Here is a 22,573-nt window from a genome sequence, read left to right on the forward strand (position 1 = left end):
TTTCAACAGTAATTACCCTCATTATACAGTGTATTGGTTTGTCAAGTAGAGCTCTGACTTGTTCATCAATATTACATTAAAAATCCTGATTAAAACCATTGGATGTATGGAGCAAAGACATTTGAGCGTGTCCTGTGTTTGCTTTGGCCACATAGTGAGTGGTAAAGTGGAGGAAATAGACACCACCGCTTTAAAAACGTGCTTATTCTGAGGTTGTAGTAATTATTATCTGATAAGGAAAGGCCAAGGACATCATTTTAAGCAGAGATAATTTCTTTAAACATGGTATTGCAGTAGAGGAATTATGAGACATATTTCGATCATACCAGTCTTTGTCCAGATTTTTTAATAAGCTGTGTTAAATTGACTGCTGAAATCTATTTCTCTCTCTTTACTCAGAGACACCAAGGATACTTGAAAGTAAATTAATTGAAAGCTCAGTGAGAGGACTCTGGCTGGCTTTTCTCAGAACCCACCAGATGGCAAATAAACAATGTGTGCACTGAGTGAACAACCACAGAAAATGTTCTGTGTTTTTAAATGCAAGTTCTTGGCATTACATGAACACAAAGCCAACACTGGCACTTGGCTTACTGCCAAGTGCCAGTGTTGGCTTTGTGTTCATACACATGTGGGATGACTGTATTAGCGGCGGACTTGGTGGAAGTAACCTATACTAAGTAAAACATTGTCAGACCTTACAACCCCAAAACGCTTAAATGTGCGTGACTTACAGCTGCTGAAAGCCGACTTTTCCGTGACTCGGTCACTAGCTTCTGACTATTGTCTCTGAGACAGACACCAGCCTGAATATGTTCATTTGGACCATGACATGATTCAGTTGGCTGTAAATATCAGTTGCCAAAATATGTCTTAGTGCAGACATGGGCAAAGTAAACTAACAATTTAGTAGCACTTAAATGGCACTAACTTATAGCACTTTGTAGTTTTGCTTTATTTTTTAAGAAATTGTACTTTCTTGCTTCTTATGGTTCTGGGTTTTTACCCTCTGGGTTGAATGCACTTATTGTAAGACGCTTTGGATAAAAGCCTCCGCTAAATGAAATTTGACCAGGAGTGTGGTGTATAGGGCTGGAAAGGGCACATGATCTCCCTTCACTTTTTCGCTTTGCCCTGTGGGCCCCCTCTGTAAAATGAGCCGATCAAGGAAACGAAAAGTGGACAATAAGTGCATAATGTTTAAAACGGAGTGGACAACAAAATACTTTGTCACTGAAATCCAATCGAAAGCTGTATGCCTGATATGCCAAGAGTACAACATCAGCCGTCACTTTGCTACGAAGCATGCTAACTACGCTAGCAAGCAGTCAACGCAAGAACGGGCGGCTACAGCTCAGAGGTTGGCAGAGTATTTGTTAAATTGCCTTGCAAATAAATGCTTTGCTACTTGTTAAAGGCCAAATCCTTTCATGTAATGATTTTTCCATGTAATTTATATTAGTTCACAAAAATACTCCATCCATCTGGTCCTGCCCCGGCCCCTCTGTCAAATTTTAGAACCCATTGTTGCCCGCGAGTCAAAAAGTTTGCCCACCCCTGTCTTAGTGTAATTTGTAAGTGCCACATACAAGACAAACTATGGCAAGTCCAAACACAGCATTGTCTGTTCATATCAAATAACTCCCTTGCTGCTCTTATATCATGCCTATCTCGATATATAACTACCTGGTGTAGGCCACGTCTCTCCACAGGAGCATGCACTCTCATCAAGTGCAGGCTGTGCCACTAAGGGTTTCCATAATGCCTTCAGAGTCTGCCCCCCCCCACAAGTCGTCTGTCAGTCAAGCTGACAGTAACACTGGGAAATGAAAGGCAGATAGCGAGGAAATCCAGATCATAGGTTTACATGCTAATGGTAATTGTGTGAATTTACCACTGGTAATTAGGTGTAATCGCACTACCCATGTTAGTATGTCCACCTTATAATCTAACCACAAAAAATATTGCTCTGTGCTTGTGGTTCACAAAACCTAGACAGTTAAAATTTCAATCCTGTAATGGTTTGTCTGCCAACCAGAGAGCACCTTCGTACATTGACTTAATATCCCGATGCATGTATATCCCATCTCACGATTTCTCTTCATCAAAGCCAACAAAACCTGCCTACCATTACAATTGGGAACAGTCAAGGTCTCAATCTCACAGCGCCCAGTTAAAAAATTGTCCATCACTTTAAAAAGAAAACACAAAATGTCTTACCTTTGGACACTTATATGCTTAGCTCACTACTAGAGTTGTTGATTCAAAGAGAATTGAACAACATATAGCCCTTATCTTGTCATCCACATTATATGGCTGTGAATTGTCTTTTACTAGGATTGCACACATCAAACTATCGCAAAAACAACTGCAATCATAAATCAAATTGTTTCTCTACTGAATAATGTGGAGAGGGATGTTGGTAAACCCAGCTGCTCCAAGCCGTTCTAAGATTTAGTTTTCTTGTTTTTGTCCAGCACATCACATGGCTCTCCTGCTAGCTCCTGTCACAATGCCTGCTGAGGCCATCTCTAAGAATGTTCCTTAACCCTGGGTCTATGCAGTCATTGGGACATTTCTAGCACTCGCTGCTTAATCTCTTATCGCTGCTTGGATGAAGCATGACAAAGAGCAGAGCCTTTTCTGCAAATTAAAGTGAATGTTTGACAAATTTCTGATGGAGTAAATCCATATTATCTCTCTTTGCCTCCAGATTTAATACATTTCCAATTTATCGTAATATGTTAAGGTTACTACCAAAATGCAACTAATGAATATCAGTTGCCTAAATATTTCTGAATTTTTTTACATCCAGATCCAAGGATTATTCTCTGAGAGATCAATGAAAATGTTGAGAAACCACAGCTTAGTAAATAAGAAGTAAACAGTGAGTAAATATATACTGGTTTTCTATTTTTATTTTTTATTGCTTTTCCTATGTATGTTGTATTTATTGCGTTTTATGTTTCTATGTTCATTGTATGCACCAATAACCAGAGCAAATTCCTTGTAGTTGTAAACCTACTTGGCAATAAAATACATCTGATTCTAAATCTGATTCTTTCCACCAAGTCTTGTGATAAGCTCTTCCTCGGAAAACAAATGGACAGAGGTGAAAACCAACCTCCTTGGGGTTGGTAATTAGAATGTCAACAGTTTCCATAAATTCAATCCAACCACACGGAATTGCACACACTAATAGATGCAGTAATTATTCCCTGGGAAATTGGGGAATTGTTTAAACATGCATATCAATTTGAAAGCAAGTGATTTTTTTTGTTTGTAATTTCAGTCGTTTGTATCCTGAACACAATTAAATGGGTTCTTTGCCCATGTCCCATCCTCCCAACCAGTTTCATCGAAATCTTGACAAGACTGAACTACTAACGACTCTCCCACCCATGACCTGACTATTAACTTTGGCAACTCTGTGTTAACCCCCACTCAGACTGCTAGGAACCTGGGTGTGACAATCGATAGCCAACTCTCCCTTACTGCCAACATTACTGCAACAACACGTTCCTGTAGATTCATGCTGTACAACATCAGAAGAATACGTCCCCTTCTCATTCAGAAATGCAGTGCAGGTTCTGGTCAAGGCTCTGGTCATCTCACGCCTAGATTACTGTAACTCCCTCCTGGCAGGTCTATCTGCTACTGCCATCAGACCTTTGCAGCTCATCCAGAATGCAGCAGCTCGACTGTTTTTTAACCAACCTAAATTCACTCACACTACTCCGCTCCCTTCACTGGTTACCAGTCGCAGTCTGCATCCGGTTAAAAACATTAGGACTTGCCTACCATGCTGTGAACGGATCAGGTCCAGTCTACATCCAGGACATGGTCAAACGTTACACCCCAGCTCGTTCACTGCAAGCTAAACACTCATCAAAAGTGGAATGAGCTCCCAAATGACACCAGGACAGCAGAAAGTTTACACATCTTCCGCCAAAAACTAAGAACATACCTCTTCCGACTATACCTTGAATAATAATTAATATTATTATATGAATAATAAAAAAAAACACTTTAAGTAGCACTTAAATGGCACTTACATATAGCACTTTGTAGTTTTGCTTTATTTTGAAGAAATGGTACTTTCTTGATTCTTGTTGTTCTGGGACTATACCCTCGGGGTTGAATGCACTTATTGTAAGTCGCATTGGATAAAAGCGTCAGCTAAATGAAATGTAATGTAATAATGTAATGTAAAAATCGGTTCAGCAGTTTTTGCGTTATCCTGCTGACAAACAGACAGCGTTGCATATTTGTTCTTACTCTGTTGAAAAAAGCCCCAATAGATCTTCTTTGATTCAGTGTCCTAAAACAACGAAATACAAAATTCACAACGGGAAAAAACGCCTTTTATTTTCCTTGCACAATGGGCAAGATATGTGTTGTAGTATAATCTGACAGCTGGTGGTGTGTACTTGGAGACTTGCAAAAATATGAAATATTGCAATCCTGTCTTTGCTCACATAAATCTTTGTGGGAGACAGCGTGAAGCCCAATGTGCCCTATTACTTATTGCTCAGGATGATTGCCAGTCTCCTCTACAAACACTGACACGATGAGCTGTTTTTCATGCTCCCGTTGGCTGTGTTGATTGCTGCCATGGTCCCCCATCTCGTTAGCCTTCAGTATCTCGTTAGCCTTCAGTATCGCACAGAGAATTCAAGTGTGACATGTGAGGCAAAGGAAGGGGACATGTTAGTCCGGTGTGATTGTGGAAAACATTTCTGATATGGGGCCAATTTGTTCGCAATAGTTGTGTGCGTTTGTGTCTGGTGAGTTGCGTAACTGTATGTGCGTAGTCACATGTGTATAAATGTAGAGAATCTGCAAATGAGGGCTGAGATTTTAAAATTCATACCTGCAAGTATACATGAGTGTTAATTAGGTTAATCAAATTTCTAATCTGGTAAAAAACATAGAAACCGGCAAATCTTTGTAAATATCCAGTGTAAAATCAAAGCTAATTTGCGAGGCTTGTTAGAGTTGCAACTGTCTTGTCTTTATTTCAAGCTCTTGGAGCAACACCCTCAGCCTTTTCAGATATTTATGTATAGGTTGATAGTTTTAACTACACATTCATCGATCTACAGACATGCAGGACAACATCAAAAAATCGCAATATACTTGCATAAGTCATTACACATGTGTAATTTTTGTTTTACACAACTCTCCCAACACCCACACACACACAATGAATGTAGCTAAAACATTGGTGCCGTAGTTCTGTCACTGTAAAATGGGCAACCTTTTGTGACATGTTTCGGCCTAGTTGGGATTCCAGACCTCCCGAACCCTCTTCTCTCAACACTGCATCTGCAGCTCTCTCATGTGCCCTTGTGTCTCTCGGAACGTATAAGTGGTCTCTGAGTCAGAAAGGGCAGCTACTCAGCTTTGAATATCTCCACTGGTGGAGTTTGTTGATCCCTGTCGAGCGAACCCAGACTTTTGTGTTAGGCTGCTGGTATATTTCAGCCTTGGCTTGATAAAACAATGTCGTATAACAAGAGAAAAGCGAGTATGTTAAATGACAATACACTGCAGGTGATATAGTTTAGGTGATGTTATCTGAATTATGATGGTCTCATTACAGCAGATGTGTACAAGTGTATTTTTTGTTATACTACTGTACTTAAAATTCTTGGGGAGTCAGAGATTATCATTGCGGTGTTTCTCATAAATTTTTATAGAGCACTTTCGCTGGTGGAGTTCGTTTCAAGGTGCCACTCAGATCTCCCACAGTCAGTCTGAAGCGTGGGTGTGTAAGCAGCACTGTCTTGACCCTCCCGATTAGACATCTGTCTCTGCCTCATTGCTGCAGCCCACACAGTGAGCGAGGAGGACTCTTTGTCCTTGTAAGACACCACGAAAAGGTAAGTCTTGAGGTGCTATTATTAGAGGACTGTCAAACGGCAGGTCCACAGCCCTGATTGATCACTCCGGAATTTTTTAATCACCACTTTCGGGGCTGTATCATTGTCAAAGCTCAACGTGGGAAAGTCTTACTGGGTTCTATGGACTGCGGTATGTGCTTTGAATGAGCTTTGGGGTCCATTGTGGACATTAGAGCTTTGATTTGTTGTCTTTCCAGCTCCCTATTCAAGTTGTCCCTGAACCCTCAATCTCCATGCAGAATATTCCTTCCACAGTGATCCCAGTGGTGATGGTTTATATGGCTGCTCTGTTGACAGAAAACGTTGGATGTCCAGGAATCTTTATTGCTGCAAAGCAATAAAAGTGATGAATACCTCAAATCAGTGTGAAATCATTCTTTCCTGCAGCCCCTGGATTTTAACTTTACACCCACAGTAGGTTTGTGTTTCAGGATCTCTGAGAACAAGATCCTGTTTCAGGAAAGTGGAAGTTCTCCTCTGGTAACCTGCTTCACTTATTAACCCTATTGATCCTCCAAAGATTTGGAGACCGTGATTGGTGCAAATTTTTTTTTTTTCTTACTATACTGTTCTTCCCTTTACTTCCCGTCATGACAAAAATGTTTCTAGCTTAGCTGCCTTAACCTCCATATTGTTCAGTTCTATCTGAATCAATAAATGTTAAACTTTTTAATTGGTTTGTGCCATTTTCCTCAGCGTGAATTTTGGTTCTAATCCAAAGTGTTTCATTGGAGACAAATTAACCTAGACCTGCTTGTTCAATGTAGGAGTAATGCTATTCCCCAAAATCAAACTAAAACCAGAGAAACAAAGGTGCATTATTTGTGTCATATGGGTTTGACTGACACACGGATAATACCGATCAACTCATAATTTCTCTATAGTATATTGATCAATTTGTTGCAAAATCAATTTCAATTATGCTGGCAAGTGGGATTTGATATGAAATGATTACTTTAATGTCGAAAGCCAGATTTCAGAATTAATTACTAGTGTGTACAGATTTAGTTTACGTTTAAGTCTGTAGATAACAAGCCTACAGATAAAACTAAAAACTTGCCAAATTTGTGAATGCAAGTAAATTAAAAGCAGCTCATTGAATAGTTTAAACAATATTTGAAGTATTTGATGGCATAAAGTCCTATTTTTTTTCCCGGTATACAATAGTTGTCATAGATAGAAAAGAAACACAAATTTGAACAGGCCAGACAAGTTTAAATTACATTCATGAGCCATTTAGTTGTTATTAAAATACAATTTACTTAAGGTTACGAATAGTTTTAGGGTTGCAAAAAGGGTTAAGGTTAGGGTTGCAATTAAGGTTAGGGCTAGGCAGTCCATAGGCAAAGGAAATATTCTTGAATAACTTTTTTGGTGGAAGAGACTTGGGTATGGAGGACCATACATGACATAAGTAAAAATAAATAAATAAATAAATGTATAAATAAATACAGAAATAAATAAATAAATGAATAAATAAAAATGGAAATAAATAAATAAATACAGAAATAAATAAATAAATATGCTAATACCAAAAGAAATGTCAAAAGAAATGTCTTAAATATATTTTAACATTTATTTTTTCCCTGATACATTTCCTTTGCATTTGCAGTGTCCTTATGCTAATGAGAAAGGCGGGCCTAGCCGCAGTCTCATGCAGGATTGGTCACAGGAGTGTAATGATCCAGCCCTACTACTTCTGCCTTTCAATGCTGGTGTTCAGTAGCTGTTTGCAGCGTTGAGCCAGTTCACACTTAAAATGAACTAGTTCAAGTTCAGAGGGTTAGTTAAGGTTATTTTTTATTGGGATGATTTAGCTGTCAGTAGTCCTGACTGTGAGCGTCACGTCTCGTGTTGTACTGAGCACAATGAGCGAGCCGAGAGGAGGAGGAGGAAACATAAACTCCAGCCCGGTACAAACCACCTGCAGCCTCTGCTCTGATCATGAAGCCGCTGATCTCTGAGCAGATGTGACCAGAGAAACTCTGTGTTTCCACTGTTTCCACTGTTCCACAGAGTCACTAACTGCCTGCTTCACGGTGAAGAGCTCAATCTCAGTCACTGCCCGTGTCTCTGAGCGAGTGTGTGACGGAGCGCAGGGGCTGTGTGTGTGTAGCTCAGTTGACCAATCCTGCTCGAGACTGAGGTTAGGCCCGCCTTTCTCATTAGCATAAGGACACTGAAATGTGGAAATAAATAAATGTGGAAATAAATAAAAGTTGCAATAAAAGTGGAAATAAATAAATAAATGTGGAAATAAGTTTAAGACATTGATTTATTTAATTCTGCATTTATTTCCATATTTATTTATTTATTTCCACATTTATTCCAACTTTTATTTTTCGATTTCAGTGTCCTTATGCTAATGAGAAAGGCGGGCCTAACCTCAGTCTCGAGCAGGATTGGTCAACTGAGCTACACACACACAGCCCCTGCGCTCCGTCACACACTCGCTCAGAGACACGGGCAGTGACTGAGATTGAGCTCTTCACCGTGAAGCAGGCAGTTAGTGACTCTGTGGAACAGTGGAAACAGTGAAAACACAGAGTTTCTCTGGTCACATCTGCTCAGAGATCAGCGGCTTCATGTTCAGAGCAGAGGCGGCAGGTGGTTTGTACCGAGCTGGAGTTTCTGTTTCCTCCTCCTCTCGGCTCGCTCCTTGTGCTCAGTACAACACGAGACGTGACGCTCACAGTCAGGACTACTGACAGCTAAATCATCCCAATAAAAAATAACCTTAACTAACCCTCTGAACTTGAACTAGTTCATTTTAAGTGTGAACTGGCTCAACGCTGCAAACAGCTACTGGACACCAGCATTGAAAGGCAGAAGTAGTAGGGCTGGATCATTACACTCCTGTGACCAATCCTGCATGAGACTGCGGTTAGGCCCGCCTTTCTCATTAGCATAAGGACACTGCAACTGCAAAGGAAATGTATCAGGGAAAAAATAAATGTTAAAATATATTTAAGACATTTCTTTTGACATTTCTTTTGGTATTAACATATTTATTTATTTATTTCTGTATTTATTTATTTATTTCCATTTTTATTTATTCATTTATTTATTTATTTCTGTATTTATTTATACATTTATTTATTTATTTATTTTTACTTATGTCATGTATGGTCCTCCATACTTGGGAGTGGGCTCTACCCCAACTAAGGCTGGCAGGCCCATTCAATTGCTACCATCTATGAGTTGGTACGACCTTGGTAAGTGTAGGATACATTACATTACATGTAATTTTAGTCCAAAGTGACTTACATTTTTAGTACACTCAACATTTATGAGGGGCCATTTAGGAGTTCAGTATCTTGCCAGGGACACTTAGGCATGCAGATGGGAAAGAGTGGGATTTGAGCCGGCAACCTTCTTGTTGCAGAACACCCACTCTATCCCCTAGGCCACGCTCTCCCCCACAGGATAAAAATACTGAATGTTTTAAGGGCGGCTGTGGCTGAGTGGTAGAGTGGTCATCCTCCAACCTGAAGGTTCCCAGTCTGACCCATCTGTATGCCGATGAGTCCTTGGGCAAGATGCTGAAACCCGAATGGCCCCCCATAGAATAACAAAGTGCTGCGAATAGATGCACTGTATGAATGTGTGTGTGTGAATGGGTGAATGTAAAAATGTACTCTAAATCGCTTTGAGTGGTCATCAAGACTAGATATGCGTTATATAAATACAAAACCATTTATAGGTTTTTTGTTTTACAACGGTTAATTTAACAAATGATTTGTGTGAAGCAGAAATTTGATTTCATTTGTTTTTTGGCAGGGGAATGTGGAATTTATGAATTTCCCTTGTTAAATAATATGAATAGCATTAGGATTCTATCCACTGAATACAAAATTTAACGTCACAATAGATAAACAAATTGTTACATTAGTTCTTATTTTTTCACATCATGAACCTGTATAACACGTCTTTAACAGGACAAAATCTGGGCAAGTGAACTTGTTTTGATTTATTTTTAATTCAATATGTGTTCAGGGACGAGCTTTCTATCGCCTACAAAGAAAACAATGGTTTGCTGTAGAAGGTGAAACTCAGTTCAAAACTGTGTGTGTGTGTGTGTGTGTGTGTGCGAACGTGTGTTTGTTACTGCAAGGTTTACTCACGTGCGTGTGTGTTTGCCCGTGCCTGTGCATGCGTGTGCTGCGTTTGTTGTGTGAGTGTATGTGCGTGTTTGAGTGTCGTGCCACCACATCCATTCAGAAACGTCGGTTACTTTCTGGCGCGTCACGTGATCACCGCTCTGACGAATCACGTCGCCCCGAAGCGGTGACGCAGAATATTCAAAGTTGCAGCGACGTGCCCTCTCCTCCGCGGCGAAGAAGCGGCTTCCACCTCCAGCGCTTCTGTTTGGAAACTTTATCAAAGTTAAGCGTCTCCATGTTTCCTCACGACTGAGGCGGGCTCTCGGTGTCAGAATGGAGGGCAACGTCATTGGACCGGGTCCGTACCGGGCCACGAAGCTGGTGAGTCCGCTGGTAGCGTTAGTGAGACCCGGTTAAAGACCCAACTAAAGGTGGTTACCACCGTGAAGGAAGTCGTTACGGAGGATCAACAATCTCTTTTCATGGAGCTTAGTTGAGAGTGTAACGTCTCAGTTGAGTGTGTGCATATCTTACTTACACGGGGAGTTTAAGTGTTTGAAGTCTTGTACACTACAGCTGGACGTTTAGAAGGTGCACTGCCTCTTCCACAGCCTCTTTGTCTTAAAACATATGGTCCTGACATTGTGTGCACTTAACCTGCCATGTCTCAGTGACAACGACGAAGTATTAGCGTTATTAGAAGTAGTATACCCATTTATAAAGCATTTACCCACATTTTGTTATGTATAAGTACTTCCATTACTAACCGGTTCCTACGTACAACTTTATGTACATCACATTAACAACTGTGCTTTTTATTCTACGTCACAAGTGTATCTACTGAACAGAAAATGATATTTCCAATACAACAGAAACACATACTGTATAACATTAAAGGAGCAAACCGAATTTGTATTATAAACAGATAACTAAAACACCCCAAAATGGGAAAACAGAGGGAGGAAGGTGTTTGTGTTGAACAGAAATATGATGGATTGTTTCGTTATTGTGGGTTGACATGTTGAGGTAAGGAGGATATGGTGAGAGGAATCAACTTAGGATGACTGATAGGAATGGAGACTGGGTGTTCTGGATCCTGCAATCTTGGCTTGAGCTGGTCTAGGTTTGCTGTTTTTAATTTCATGTAAAAGCATCATGCACAACTCAGTTTTCTCTAGCCGCTTTCAGACATGCACTGAACTCTCCGGACAGCCCCCATAGTACAAACTCTGGAGACTGTCCGAATGAGCCCATGTGAGAATACAGCAGAAGGTCCTACAGAGGATTCACCCCGGGCGAGTTGGCGTGCTGATGACCTATCTAACACACGAGGGACACAAACAAAACAAAAGCATTAAAAACAATGACACGATTTATGTCAGTATGAAAAAGCAGTGCAGTGTACATAGAAGACACCAATCAAAATATCAAGACTAGCTTTTGGCGATAAGCGTCGACACAAGTGTTGTTGCGCTGTAAACAAAAATCATGTGATCTCCGCAGCAGAATTTGAACATTACCTCTTGCCCCTGACTGCTGCTCCACCCCTTAACATGAGCCACCCCTCACCTGAACACTCCGGAGATCCCTCTGCTGTTGGAGAGTGGAGAATCTCCTGCTGAGAAGTAGCTCCAGAGAAAGCCTGGACCTACTTGTGCGGACAGTTCATATGTGACTATGGCTTGGGGTCTTCAACACTCATGGATTAATGTGTTTATTATTGCACAATAATATACTGAATTTATGGACATGTCATAACATGAGAGGTCAGAATTTATCAAACCTACAATGGGACGTTATTGCATGAATGCTATAAGCCATTTTTCTTTTACAGGAGGCTGTTAACAACATGGATGCAATGTTCTACTCAAGTTCCCTATTACAATGTAGCAGCGAGCCAGAGTGAACAATACCAGGACCCCTTCCCTCCACTGTTAATATCATTGATATATTGTAGGGAAAGCCGAGGCGTAGATAATACAATGATTGATGGCATAATTCCCTTTAGCTGCTTCAGGTTTATAAATCACAAATAGGAAGTCATTTGCTGAATCAGCAAACTTGAGTTATAAAGTTTGGTTATGATAATCTTGAGAAGCAAGAATAGCCATAGAATATGATTTGATGCTTGCACTGTTAAGTCAAAAAGACATAACACAGTAGATTGAGACAACAGGAAACATGCCAAAATACAAAGACATCAAAAACGTGATGATAGCAGATTAATAATTTATTTAATTAATAAGGTCAGTTGTTGGGGGGGGGGGGGTATATAGAGCTGCATGTATATGTGTGGGAAGGTTTGTGTGATCAAATGATAAAAGCTTAATGCATAATCTATGGAATCAAAAATCATTACAGCTGCCACTTTGTTGGTTGTGTTTTATTACTTTTTAAATGATAAGCCACTCCAATCCCTCCCCCGATGCTGTGAACTCTTGGCTCTCGTCTCTGCTTTTTAATCTCATCACACGCTGAGCTCTTGTCAAGATTCCGAGCTGCCTGTCAGCGGCCTCTGCCTAATACAGTTTAATGCTCTGTGGAGTTGTAATGACCTTGTGTTTCCTCATTCTCTCTCTGTCGCTCTCACCCCCTGCTTTGATTTGTTTTGTTCATTGTCATCCTATTCATTTGAATACTTAGTGAGATCTAATGATCCACAACCTCTGTAACACCTAAAGCACTACTGGAAGATAATGCTCTATTTGTTGTGATGCTGACTACTTTTCTGATGTCTAGAAGAGATGAGGGTTATTTCAGGGCAGCATTGTTGGGTAGCAAAAATGATGTGCATGAACAAAATGAGTTATGAATATTAACAGGCCATATTTGATTGAGCTAGATTGATTGCAAGCAATGTGAAATATGCTACTGGACTGAAGGGACTGTATCTAATTGTGGACATTCTACAGCATTTCCTGAAGCTCACTCTTGTATCTCTCCTTGATATGTAGTGGAATGAAACCATTAAGCTCTTCCGTGGGGGCATGCCGCTGAGAAGGCACTGGGCAAACTTCCGCTACTATGACTGCAGTTTCACAGGATCCGAGGCTATTGATTACTTGCACGAGCTACTGAGGTGCAACTACAACTTTGGGCCTGAGGTGACTCGCAACCAGACGCTGCAGCTGCTCAGAAAGTTCTTCAAGGCCCATGTCATTGAAGATATCAAAGGACGTCACGGGACAGAGGACTTCGAGGACAACAGTCATCTGTACAGGTACACCAAAACACCACAAGACATTTTCGCTGCGACTTTGATCCCTTTTTTCCTCCTTAGGCTGAGCTCTTTGTTTTTTTCTCTCCAGGTTCCCCACACTGTCTCCTCTGAAATCTTTTCCAACAAGGCCTCTGTTGAGAGACAGCTGTGACCTGCCCAGACTCATCCGCTGGGATGACTATGAAGAATTGCCTCAACAGGAAAATGTTGCACCCCTGAAGACTGCTGTCATGGTGAGAAAGCCAAAAATGTTTTAGCCCATCCTGTGTTTTCTTTGATTCATGCTGCAGGAATTCTAGGCAGCTTAGGCGCTGTGGTGACGGTAATGAGAGGATATTCGTCAGTGTGCATTGTGAAACTACATATTTTAACATAATAATTTGGACTCGTATTGTTATAATATTTACAAACACATAATACAGGTTGTTTTTCACACTACAGTCAGACATTAGAAAGAAGGAAAACTAAGCAATTCTGCTCATTGATGAAGTGAGCCAAAGATCTTATAACTCGTTTAACAAGGCCTCTAATTGACAATCATATTTTTGTGAGTGATGACATTAGGTGCCATAAAAAATATCTCTGGCAAAACAAACTGAATTTAAAGTGCAATTACCTCATGTTACAATGAAATTGCGTTTGGCTGTTCTCCTTTTGGTCCAGATGGTAGATGGTAGCAAAATCTTTGCATAGTTTCTTTTTCTTTTAATTTCTATAAGGTGCTGTGCAAAAAACACAATGTTTAAGTTGTGCTTGAAGTGTCTAAATTTACGCAAACTTATTAGAACGCAAATAGCTAAATGAAATAATTCCAAGTATTTCAATTACTAATATGTAATATGACATTTACATAATATTTACTAAAATAGAAAAAAGTAAAAGGTACATTTGATTTGATATGATGCTGTAAAGCAGCCCAACAAAACAACAAAACACTTATTAGAGTTTCTGGTTCAGTTCAGACCTCGACCTCAGTTTTTTCTTGGTTCAACAGCATTGAAAAATTAAGATTCTAACATTTGGTCCACCACATTTATATATATGGAGGAAAAAAACAACTAACATCACACCCAACAGTGCAATCGGTTCCTTTTGAACAAGGAATTAACTACTTTTTGACAACAAATTTCCATAGAGTAAACATTACCATATCTGACACAATGTAAAAAGAAAAAAACACATTTTTTACAAAGTTTCATGAGACTGTTATTGGATATGTAGACTGAATCTATTTACTATCTTCTGCTGCTGTTGTGTCATCTAAAATAAATGTTTTGTCTTCTCTTCTTTTTGATCAGACTTCAGATTTGTGGAATAAAAGACACAGTGTAGCGATTGGAGATGTAAGCGAATGCAAGCTCATACGGAGGAAGGAGATTACTTCAAAACAAGTTGACCACATTTGGAAATCAATGACTGTTGCACAGTAAGTAATTCTGGTACATTACTTTTTGGGAACATTTCCACTGTTCATGCTGACTTAATTAATAAATGTCATGCTGTTGCTGCTGTTTTAGTTTACAGAGAGTGCTGGGCCTGCAGTCATTGGATGGAGTGTTAAACCTCAAGCATGTAAACAGCAAACACGTTTTTCACAATGTGTTCAGTGTTAATAAGACTGGGATAGTCATTCTGGAGAACAAAGCTGGTATGATACATCAAATCACTAAAGCAAGAAAAACTCTGTGTCTTGATGCAACTTATACGACTATTTAAACTCGCCAATTTGTTTTTCTGTCTCTAGAGGACATGCCCTATTGGGTGGTATCCGCAATGAAATGCCTCGCCAACTGTGAGTATATATTTTATATGTGCTGACTTTAAACATAAATGTATTAAAAAAAAATTACCATTTGAAGGAATAACTAATAAATAAAAAAATGACAAGAATCCATCCGAAAACCTTGTATCTTTCATTCCCTTGGCCATTTTGGTACTTCTCAGTCTTATGAGATTTTAAACTCAGGATATTGTGATGTGGTCCTGCTAGTGGAACAATTTAGGTGTTCTGGCCACCCTAGGTGCATATGCAGGGCTTGCTGCTGGGAGCCGGCTTCGGTGCTGCTAATACCAGCCCAATGTTTTACATAGGGTTGAATAAAAGTAGTCATACATCTTCTAGTCATGCAAATATTTTACAATCAAATTTGTATTAAAACAAATGTATTGAGTCATCACAGCAAGTCTAACAAATATTGATACATCAATGACACATTCAACAGATTGAAATTGAAACTGTGAATCTCTTGAGGAGCAGCGCAGCTCACACAGGCAGTGTGGCTGCTCTGAATTGGTAAAATGGGCGACAAAATAAAAGGCAAGATGTTCCATGAAACAAATACGCCACTCGTGCATCCAGTGTGGCTCGGCTGTTTGCTGTAATCCTAGTGTACGCATGTTCCATCAAGTATTATGTGTCATTGTGCTTTTTTATTTGCATGTATTTAACATTACGTTTGACTTCTTTCTCAGGGCCTAATGGCAATGAAACCAAACAGCCCGTGTACCCAGGATTCGAGAGAGATGTTCTGAGAACAGTAGCCGATTATTTTCAGAGACTCAAAGAACCCCTGCTGACTTTCCATCTATATGAAGTCTTTGTCAACATTCTTAGTAAGTACTTCAAAATTTGATTCAACTTCTAATATTTGCTCTGTTCTACAGATAAACCCTGTGATCCAGTGTTGATCTTAGTCAAGGCTTTGTGTGTTCGCTCTCAGGAGAAAGACTCTTCTCTCTTCATATCTCTGCAGGTCTGCTGCAGGAGGAGGAGGTAGCCACTGAGGCGCTTCAAGTCAGCGGTCTGTTACTGCCGCCACCCAACCGAAGACGCCTCCAGCTGTTACTGCGTCTCATGGCGCGGGTCTGCCAGAATCCCCACCTGCCTCCACTCAATGACACTATTACCACCCGCACACTGGTACCACTTCCCATCAATCATTCCCTACATGTACACTACACACAACGTCCAGCACACAAACAATAAAAAAGTGGCAGTATATTGTTAAAGGATTAATTAACAACGAGGAATCATTCTGAAGTAGCTCTGGAGCATTAGAAAAGCCGTGGCGGTTTTTCAACTTTCTGCTTGTTTCAACACATTTGCCATACTACTGATGTAGTGTACATTATCCATGAAAATGTAGTATTTTGTATTCAGATATAACTTTCACCATCAATGCAAAGTTTCCAGCCGTAACACTTCTACACTTGAACTACACACTCCACAGAATAGGGAATACTAGGCCACACTTGTCCAGGGAAAGTAAGATACTTTATAACCCACATTTCACTGCGTAAACAAACTACATGCTTCAAGATAAGGTGCTGAAAAAAGATATAGGAACATACCAGGAGAATATATTCTGCATTCTAGATTTGAGTGAGAATTTTCTTACTTGACTGTAGGAAGAGATATCTCTGGCTGGCAGCATTAATTATGCTCCATTTTTTCGTGTAGATATTACCACTAGATTCATAACTATTAGTATGCAGCACTGTGCATAGACAATTTAAGTTTAACTGCTGTGGCTCAGGGGTTACAGTACGTTGTCCACAGATCAGTAGGTTGTGGTTTGATCCCTGGCTCCTCCTGTCTGCAAACCAAAGTTTCATTGGGCAAGATGCTGAACCCTAATTGCACCTCTGTGTGAGAGCAAAAGTGCAGCATATAGTAGTGTGTATGTATGTGTGTGTTTGTGTCAGTGTGAGAGAATGTGAGAGTGTGCAGGGGTTTTACTGTAAAGCAATTTGTGGTCCATAAGACTAGAGAAGCACTACATAAATACAGTCCATTTACGATTTAATGTATAGTGTATCTCAAAGTGTAATTGATGAACTGACATCATACTTTTCTGTTTTGACAACAGACATCATAGTTTCACCAATAGATACAATTGGTGGGTTCAATATCACTTCAATAAGCTGACTGGAGGAGCCTGGGTTCAACTAACAACCTTCTGATTAGTGGACAACCCACTCCTATCTCCTCAGCTAGAGTTTTTCCAGTTTGGCAGCTGGTTTCTAATCTCTTAATCCATCTCTTATCGTGGTCTCTTGTCCAGATGCTGCAGATGTTCTCTCACTGCGTTCTGGGATCAGTAGATGAGATGGACTTGGACGAGCTGCTGGCCACTAAACTGGTAACCTTCATGATGGAGCACCACAACACCATCTTCCAAGTGCCCGCCAAGCTGCGTGGCCAGGTTGAGGAGCATATGTCCCATCTCAAAAGAGTTCAGGTGAGTAGATTTTCTCATGTTACAATCTGTTAACAAACGAGTCGATTAAACCTGCTGCACTTCTGCTAGATCTGTTCCCTGCAATCCATACACACATATCAATTATGGTGCATCACCATTGATGAATATGTGCCAAATGTGATTGGTTCCATAGTTTTTCATGTGAATGGAGATCTCTTGACTCTTTACAGGCCTATTATTATTGTCTGTCTTGGGTGATCCAATCAAAAGTCGACTGCTTTAAGTGGCCACATTCTATATCACTGCATGAGTGCAAATGCATCCTGGGCCATATATAAAGAACGACCTAAGTATCTCTATACTTCTCTGTGTTTCCCATACATCATAACAAACTGAGGTCTGTGACAAAGAGCTGTCAGGCCTCGGACCCAGCTCAATCTTCTTCTACGTCCTCAGATTAACTACAGCAACTGGGTCAAATCACTGCAAGGTCACTTCGATGATTTTCTTTCTTATTTCACTAAATCGGACTGACTAAGACACGGGTGCAGTATTTTCCGATCTCTATCACAGCATTAACATTAATAGAATCTCTTCCAGTTTTGGCAATTTGTAAAAGAAAATGTTCTTTTTTGTTGCTCCCATGCTTTATATCCACCTGAATTACAGAGCTTTTATTGGGAAAATCTTTGAACTTGGGTCTGAAGATTGTGTCTATTGCTTAACGGACCCTGTTAAATAGCTGACTTGCAATTTATGAACAAACAACCCCAGTTAAGTTAATCATTCAAACGTATATATCAACCAAACAAGTGAACATCTAAACTAATGCAAATTCAGTTTAATTTCATGAAAAAACAAGCAAACAGACCATTCTTAACAGGCAGGTTTAGAGCGACAATGCACAAGTACATTTTAATTCCACTTACTGATGTACTTAGAGCTGCGCACTTGTGATCAGATCAAAATTATGAGCGGGGTCAAATGTTTTGTTTTAAACCTGTATGTTTAGCTGGTTCATATGGATGTGTATTGTTCAGAAAATAAGAAAATATGGAAAACCCACTGTTAAAAGAGTCTATGTTCTACATACAAAAGAGCTGATTGATTTTTTTCTTTGAATGCGACAGTATTCAACGGTTTACACTCCTACACTGTGAAGGGACCAAATGCTTTTATCATAATTGAATGCTATAGATGCTATAGATTTTAAAACCAACCCCTCTGCACACTCTATACTATTCATATGTTCGAGCCATATTAATTATCCTCATTCAAGTGTACTGTCAAACCAGCAAATCATAAGCCACCCACTGAGAATTGTTTATTAAAATTTCTGAGAAACCAACAACATTTTAATGTTGACTCATTATGGGCTTACTGATTTTCAACATAAGGCAATGATATTCTGACTAAACACAATTCGGTATTACACAGTTCACATTCTTTTCACATACTGACGCCTATAGCATTTTATTAGACCATGCTGACTTTGCTTTACGCAGTGCACATTAAGAATTTGATGGTTTGTCACAAATCCAATCCACCATTATTCTGTTTTTCCCATATTTGCTGTCTAATGTTGAATGCATTTAACTTTATTCAAATCCATTCCCTTTGTGTCTTCCATCAGATCAAATACGCAGGTTCAGATACAGACTTTAGTCTATCTCCAGCCTTTTGTAAACAAATCCGCAGGGTGGAGTCTGAGGAGCAGAAGGTGATCGGTACCCAGACCCCCCTGCAGCAGCTTCTGGAGGGTCTGATAGCAGACAAAGAACTCCCGGCCAAGGACAAAAGAAAAAGGCTGAAACAGGTACGTCCACGCGATTAGGAAAGGATATGTGGTAAGTCTTTGGTCAGAGGAATACGGTAAATTAAGACTGCTTCTGTGCAATAGGATGTTAGCATTTGTATATAGTCACTGGAATTAATTGAGTTTAACCAAAGCAGTTCTCTTTTTCCTCAGTTTGAAGGTTTGTAGAGGCTTAAAAAGAGTTGAAAGAATGCAGTATAACAATAACAAAATATAAACACATTTCTGTGTCAGAAAACAAACACGTTAAGATGGATTCCCTTCCCCTTTCAGTTCCAGAGGTCATACCCGGAAGTCTACCAAAATCGATTTCCAACAGAGGAAAGCAAAGCTGCTGTCATACCGGCGAAAACTCCTCGACTCAAACCTCATCTCATGTTCCTCAAGAAACCTTTCCAGCCTTTTCAGAGGAGCTGGAGTTTCAGAGCATGATTTGCCACCACTGACATATCTACACTGCTGGCTGTTTATACATCTCAACCTCAGTGTCCTGAGAGTTTGGCTGACATGGCGCTCTGGCCACAGGCTTGGTACCTCTGATTAACCACTACGGTTTGTATTCAAAATAATGAATTTGACTTTGTAGCACTACTGAACTTAAGACATTAAAGGTTCAGTTCACTCAAATTTCAAAATAGTTTTGAGATTTCCCACTGATTTCTTGTAATGCACATTGTGTTGTTGCTGTGGAACATTTGCAACTATTTTCCAACTTTTAACAAATAGTGCATATAATTAATGTGGAGGGGTGAACTGACCATTTAAGGGCATCTCTATGTTTTTACTTAATATTGCCAGAACACTTGAATAGAATACAAAATATCTGAAACATTTACTAACTGTAAAATAACCACTGATGTTTCCTAAAATGCCTGTTTTGTAGTTTTTGTAAAATTGTGTATGGGTTAATGTTTCTACTTATATGATACTATATTTTACAAAGCCTTATATACTATTAAGTGGCTTTGGTACCTCAACACTCTGCAGTCCAATGAAATGCATACAAAATAGACAAAACACAAGATAATTACATAAAAACATCTTCACCAATATCTCAATGCCTGGCACATTCAGCAAATATTCATATCATTTTCAATCTCTGACAGGAAAATATAAAATATAGTGTATATATAGTAACCTATATACACAACATGCATGCAGGGTATGTATCGTACCTCTAAACTGCCCTTAATTTGCTTATATTTTGTCTATTTTCACATGTTTTCAAAGATTGCATTGCATTGAGCTCACAGAGCCACCGTACTAAGACATCAAATTGGATAACTTGAATGAAATGCATTTCAAAAGTGTTAATGACCTATTTGGTTTTGATGTTGTAGGTTCAAAAACTATTAATAATCAAAGTATGTCAATCTTTTAAAATATTTATATTGATAAACAGCTCAATATTGTAGCTTGTTAAACTGTACTGCAGGTGCAGTGATATTCCTAAAAAACCTTCAGCCCTGGAATTCCATGGGCTAGTCTCATTTCACGATCACTTTTCATATATGGAATTTTTGATGCTGCATCATAAATGATGTTTGAATTAACATATCAAGGGTTTGTCCAGAAAGGGAGTGTCTGTGTCTGTGACGTGTTACCTAAAAATAACCTATAGTTGCGTTTAAGTGGATAATTATGTTTGTAACTAAAACACAGATGATAACAAAAGCCCAGAATATGTGGGTGAAAATTGCTTTAAAAACAATTTCTATTGGTTTTATATCATACCTAGTCTCAGAGAGGGGAGGAAGACGCATGAGGTTTATGATGTGCTGTTAATTGTCACCGCAATTTTTTCCTAAACCCTTCCTGTAATTTACTTGATTACTGTATGTGCCCTCTACTTTCATTTCATGGATCTACTTGTTGGTTTTATTCTGTATATAAGAACTATTGTCTTAATTGGTACATATTTCAATGTCTCTGATGATCCTTTAGATGTGTTCGTCATCATTTTCTGTTACCTGCTGTTCTCTCATGTCAGTCAGGTGGTTTCTCACTTAATTTGAAACCTAAATTGTTTAAAATTTTTATAATGATTAACTGCTGAGTTTCATAAATGCGCTTGAACAAAAGTGTTAATGCTGGAAAAACTGTTACACTTGAATTGCTGCTGTGTGCTGGAAAAAATCAACAGGATAAAAGTGAATTTGTGTTGATGCTGATTTTCATATAAAAACTACTGTAATTGGAATCTGTTCTCCTCTTGTGGGTTATTGGTTTTGTTTGAATTTGTCAGATCGGCAAATGGCTGTTTACATTTAACTTTTAACTGGAAAATATTGTGTTATGCGTGTGACATTAATACATTTAATCAACCATTATCCAGTTATGTTAACAAGAGTTCTGGTCCTTGAGGTATTTGTGTCTCAATGGGTCTATAAATGCAGCTTAATTAAGCATTGCATTAAATACAAAAAAAAAGCAAACACAGCATAGCAGGGAATTCAATTCTGCTTTCATGCAATGTTTAATTACCATTATTCTTTAATATACAACTGTTTAAGCAATGTGGTTTTCTAGAGGATGAGGGGGGGATACAGTTTTTATTTTAGAGGAGATTTACAGTTGTCTAATCCTTCCCATTATCTCTCATTTCTTGCTGTGTGCACATATAAAAATCTTTCATCTGAAGGTAATCATGCTGCGTAATGGAGCTGCAGGGAGGTAAAGTGATAGTGAGATGATTAGCTGCAACTAGGGGGGGGGGGGGGCTGCAATCAGCAGCTGACACCTGCATGATTTCATAAGGAAGCGTCCCACGGGATAAGCGCTTTGGGCTCATACACAAGAAAACGTCCACTTCGCTATCACGGCACTACCTTATTTGCAACCATGCTGCCAACAGCATATGTTTTGTTCAGGGTGAACATACCTCTAGGTTTTTATTTGATGTAGATAAAAAACACTCAAAAACTATAATAGTTTTTGAGTTATAGTGAATATGAGGTAATGGAGCTCGCATTTTCTGGCGAGGTCCAGAAAATGCAGGCAAAAACTTTGTGCTAGAAAATGTGTAGCAAGTAGCAGACTTGTTGCTTAGACCCATTTCCATCTCTGATGGATCGAATGTGATCCAGTTTCATAATTCTAGTCTGTTGTGAGGAGCGAGAGTCATCTGTAGGGAACCACAGGTTAAGGAGCTTTGTCCAAGCAGGTTTGTTTAGAATGGGCACTGCACTAGTAATGGAGCTAACACTTAATGACTGCAGCTCTCAGTGAAAGAGATGTCAGTAACACTCAAATGAACAGTGGTGTGGAGAGGTCTGCGCTTATCATGCCCACGGTATTATTAGAGCATTAATATTCCAGCCTGTGCG

The 22,573-nt window shown here is 39.4% G+C and overlaps 1 protein-coding gene across 1 annotated transcript; it reads left to right on the top strand.

The window, feature by feature from the left end:
* The first annotated feature begins 10,247 nt into the window (after positions 1-10,247).
* Positions 10,248-21,422, top strand: depdc1b (DEP domain containing 1B). The gene is made up of 11 exons (XM_062398490.1): positions 10,248-10,390; positions 12,964-13,229; positions 13,318-13,462; positions 14,528-14,655; positions 14,747-14,877; positions 14,974-15,021; positions 15,702-15,842; positions 15,983-16,149; positions 17,294-17,470; positions 19,065-19,247; positions 19,521-21,422. Exons 1-11 carry the CDS (start codon positions 10,343-10,345, stop codon positions 19,677-19,679), a joined length of 1,593 nt encoding a protein of 530 aa, XP_062254474.1. The 5' UTR covers positions 10,248-10,342; the 3' UTR covers positions 19,680-21,422.
* Positions 21,423-22,573: the final 1,151 nt, after the last annotated feature.

The sequence above is a fragment of the Platichthys flesus genome, chromosome 11, assembly GCF_949316205.1.
Source record: "Platichthys flesus chromosome 11, fPlaFle2.1, whole genome shotgun sequence".
Taxonomy (NCBI): Eukaryota; Metazoa; Chordata; class Actinopteri; order Pleuronectiformes; family Pleuronectidae; genus Platichthys; species Platichthys flesus.

What these genes read in the sequence shown, in the direction of transcription:
- depdc1b (XM_062398490.1), top strand. Translation starts at nt 10,343, where the DNA reads ATGGAGGGCAACGTCATTGGACCGGGTCCGTACCGGGCCACGAAGCTG. An exon ending in CATTCTGGAGAACAAAGCTG is followed by an intron (nt 14,878 to 14,973) that starts GTATGATACATC and finishes TTCTGTCTCTAG; the next exon opens with AGGACATGCCCTATTGGGTG. An exon ending in AGTCTTTGTCAACATTCTTA is followed by an intron (nt 15,843 to 15,982) that starts GTAAGTACTTCA and finishes ATATCTCTGCAG; the next exon opens with GTCTGCTGCAGGAGGAGGAG.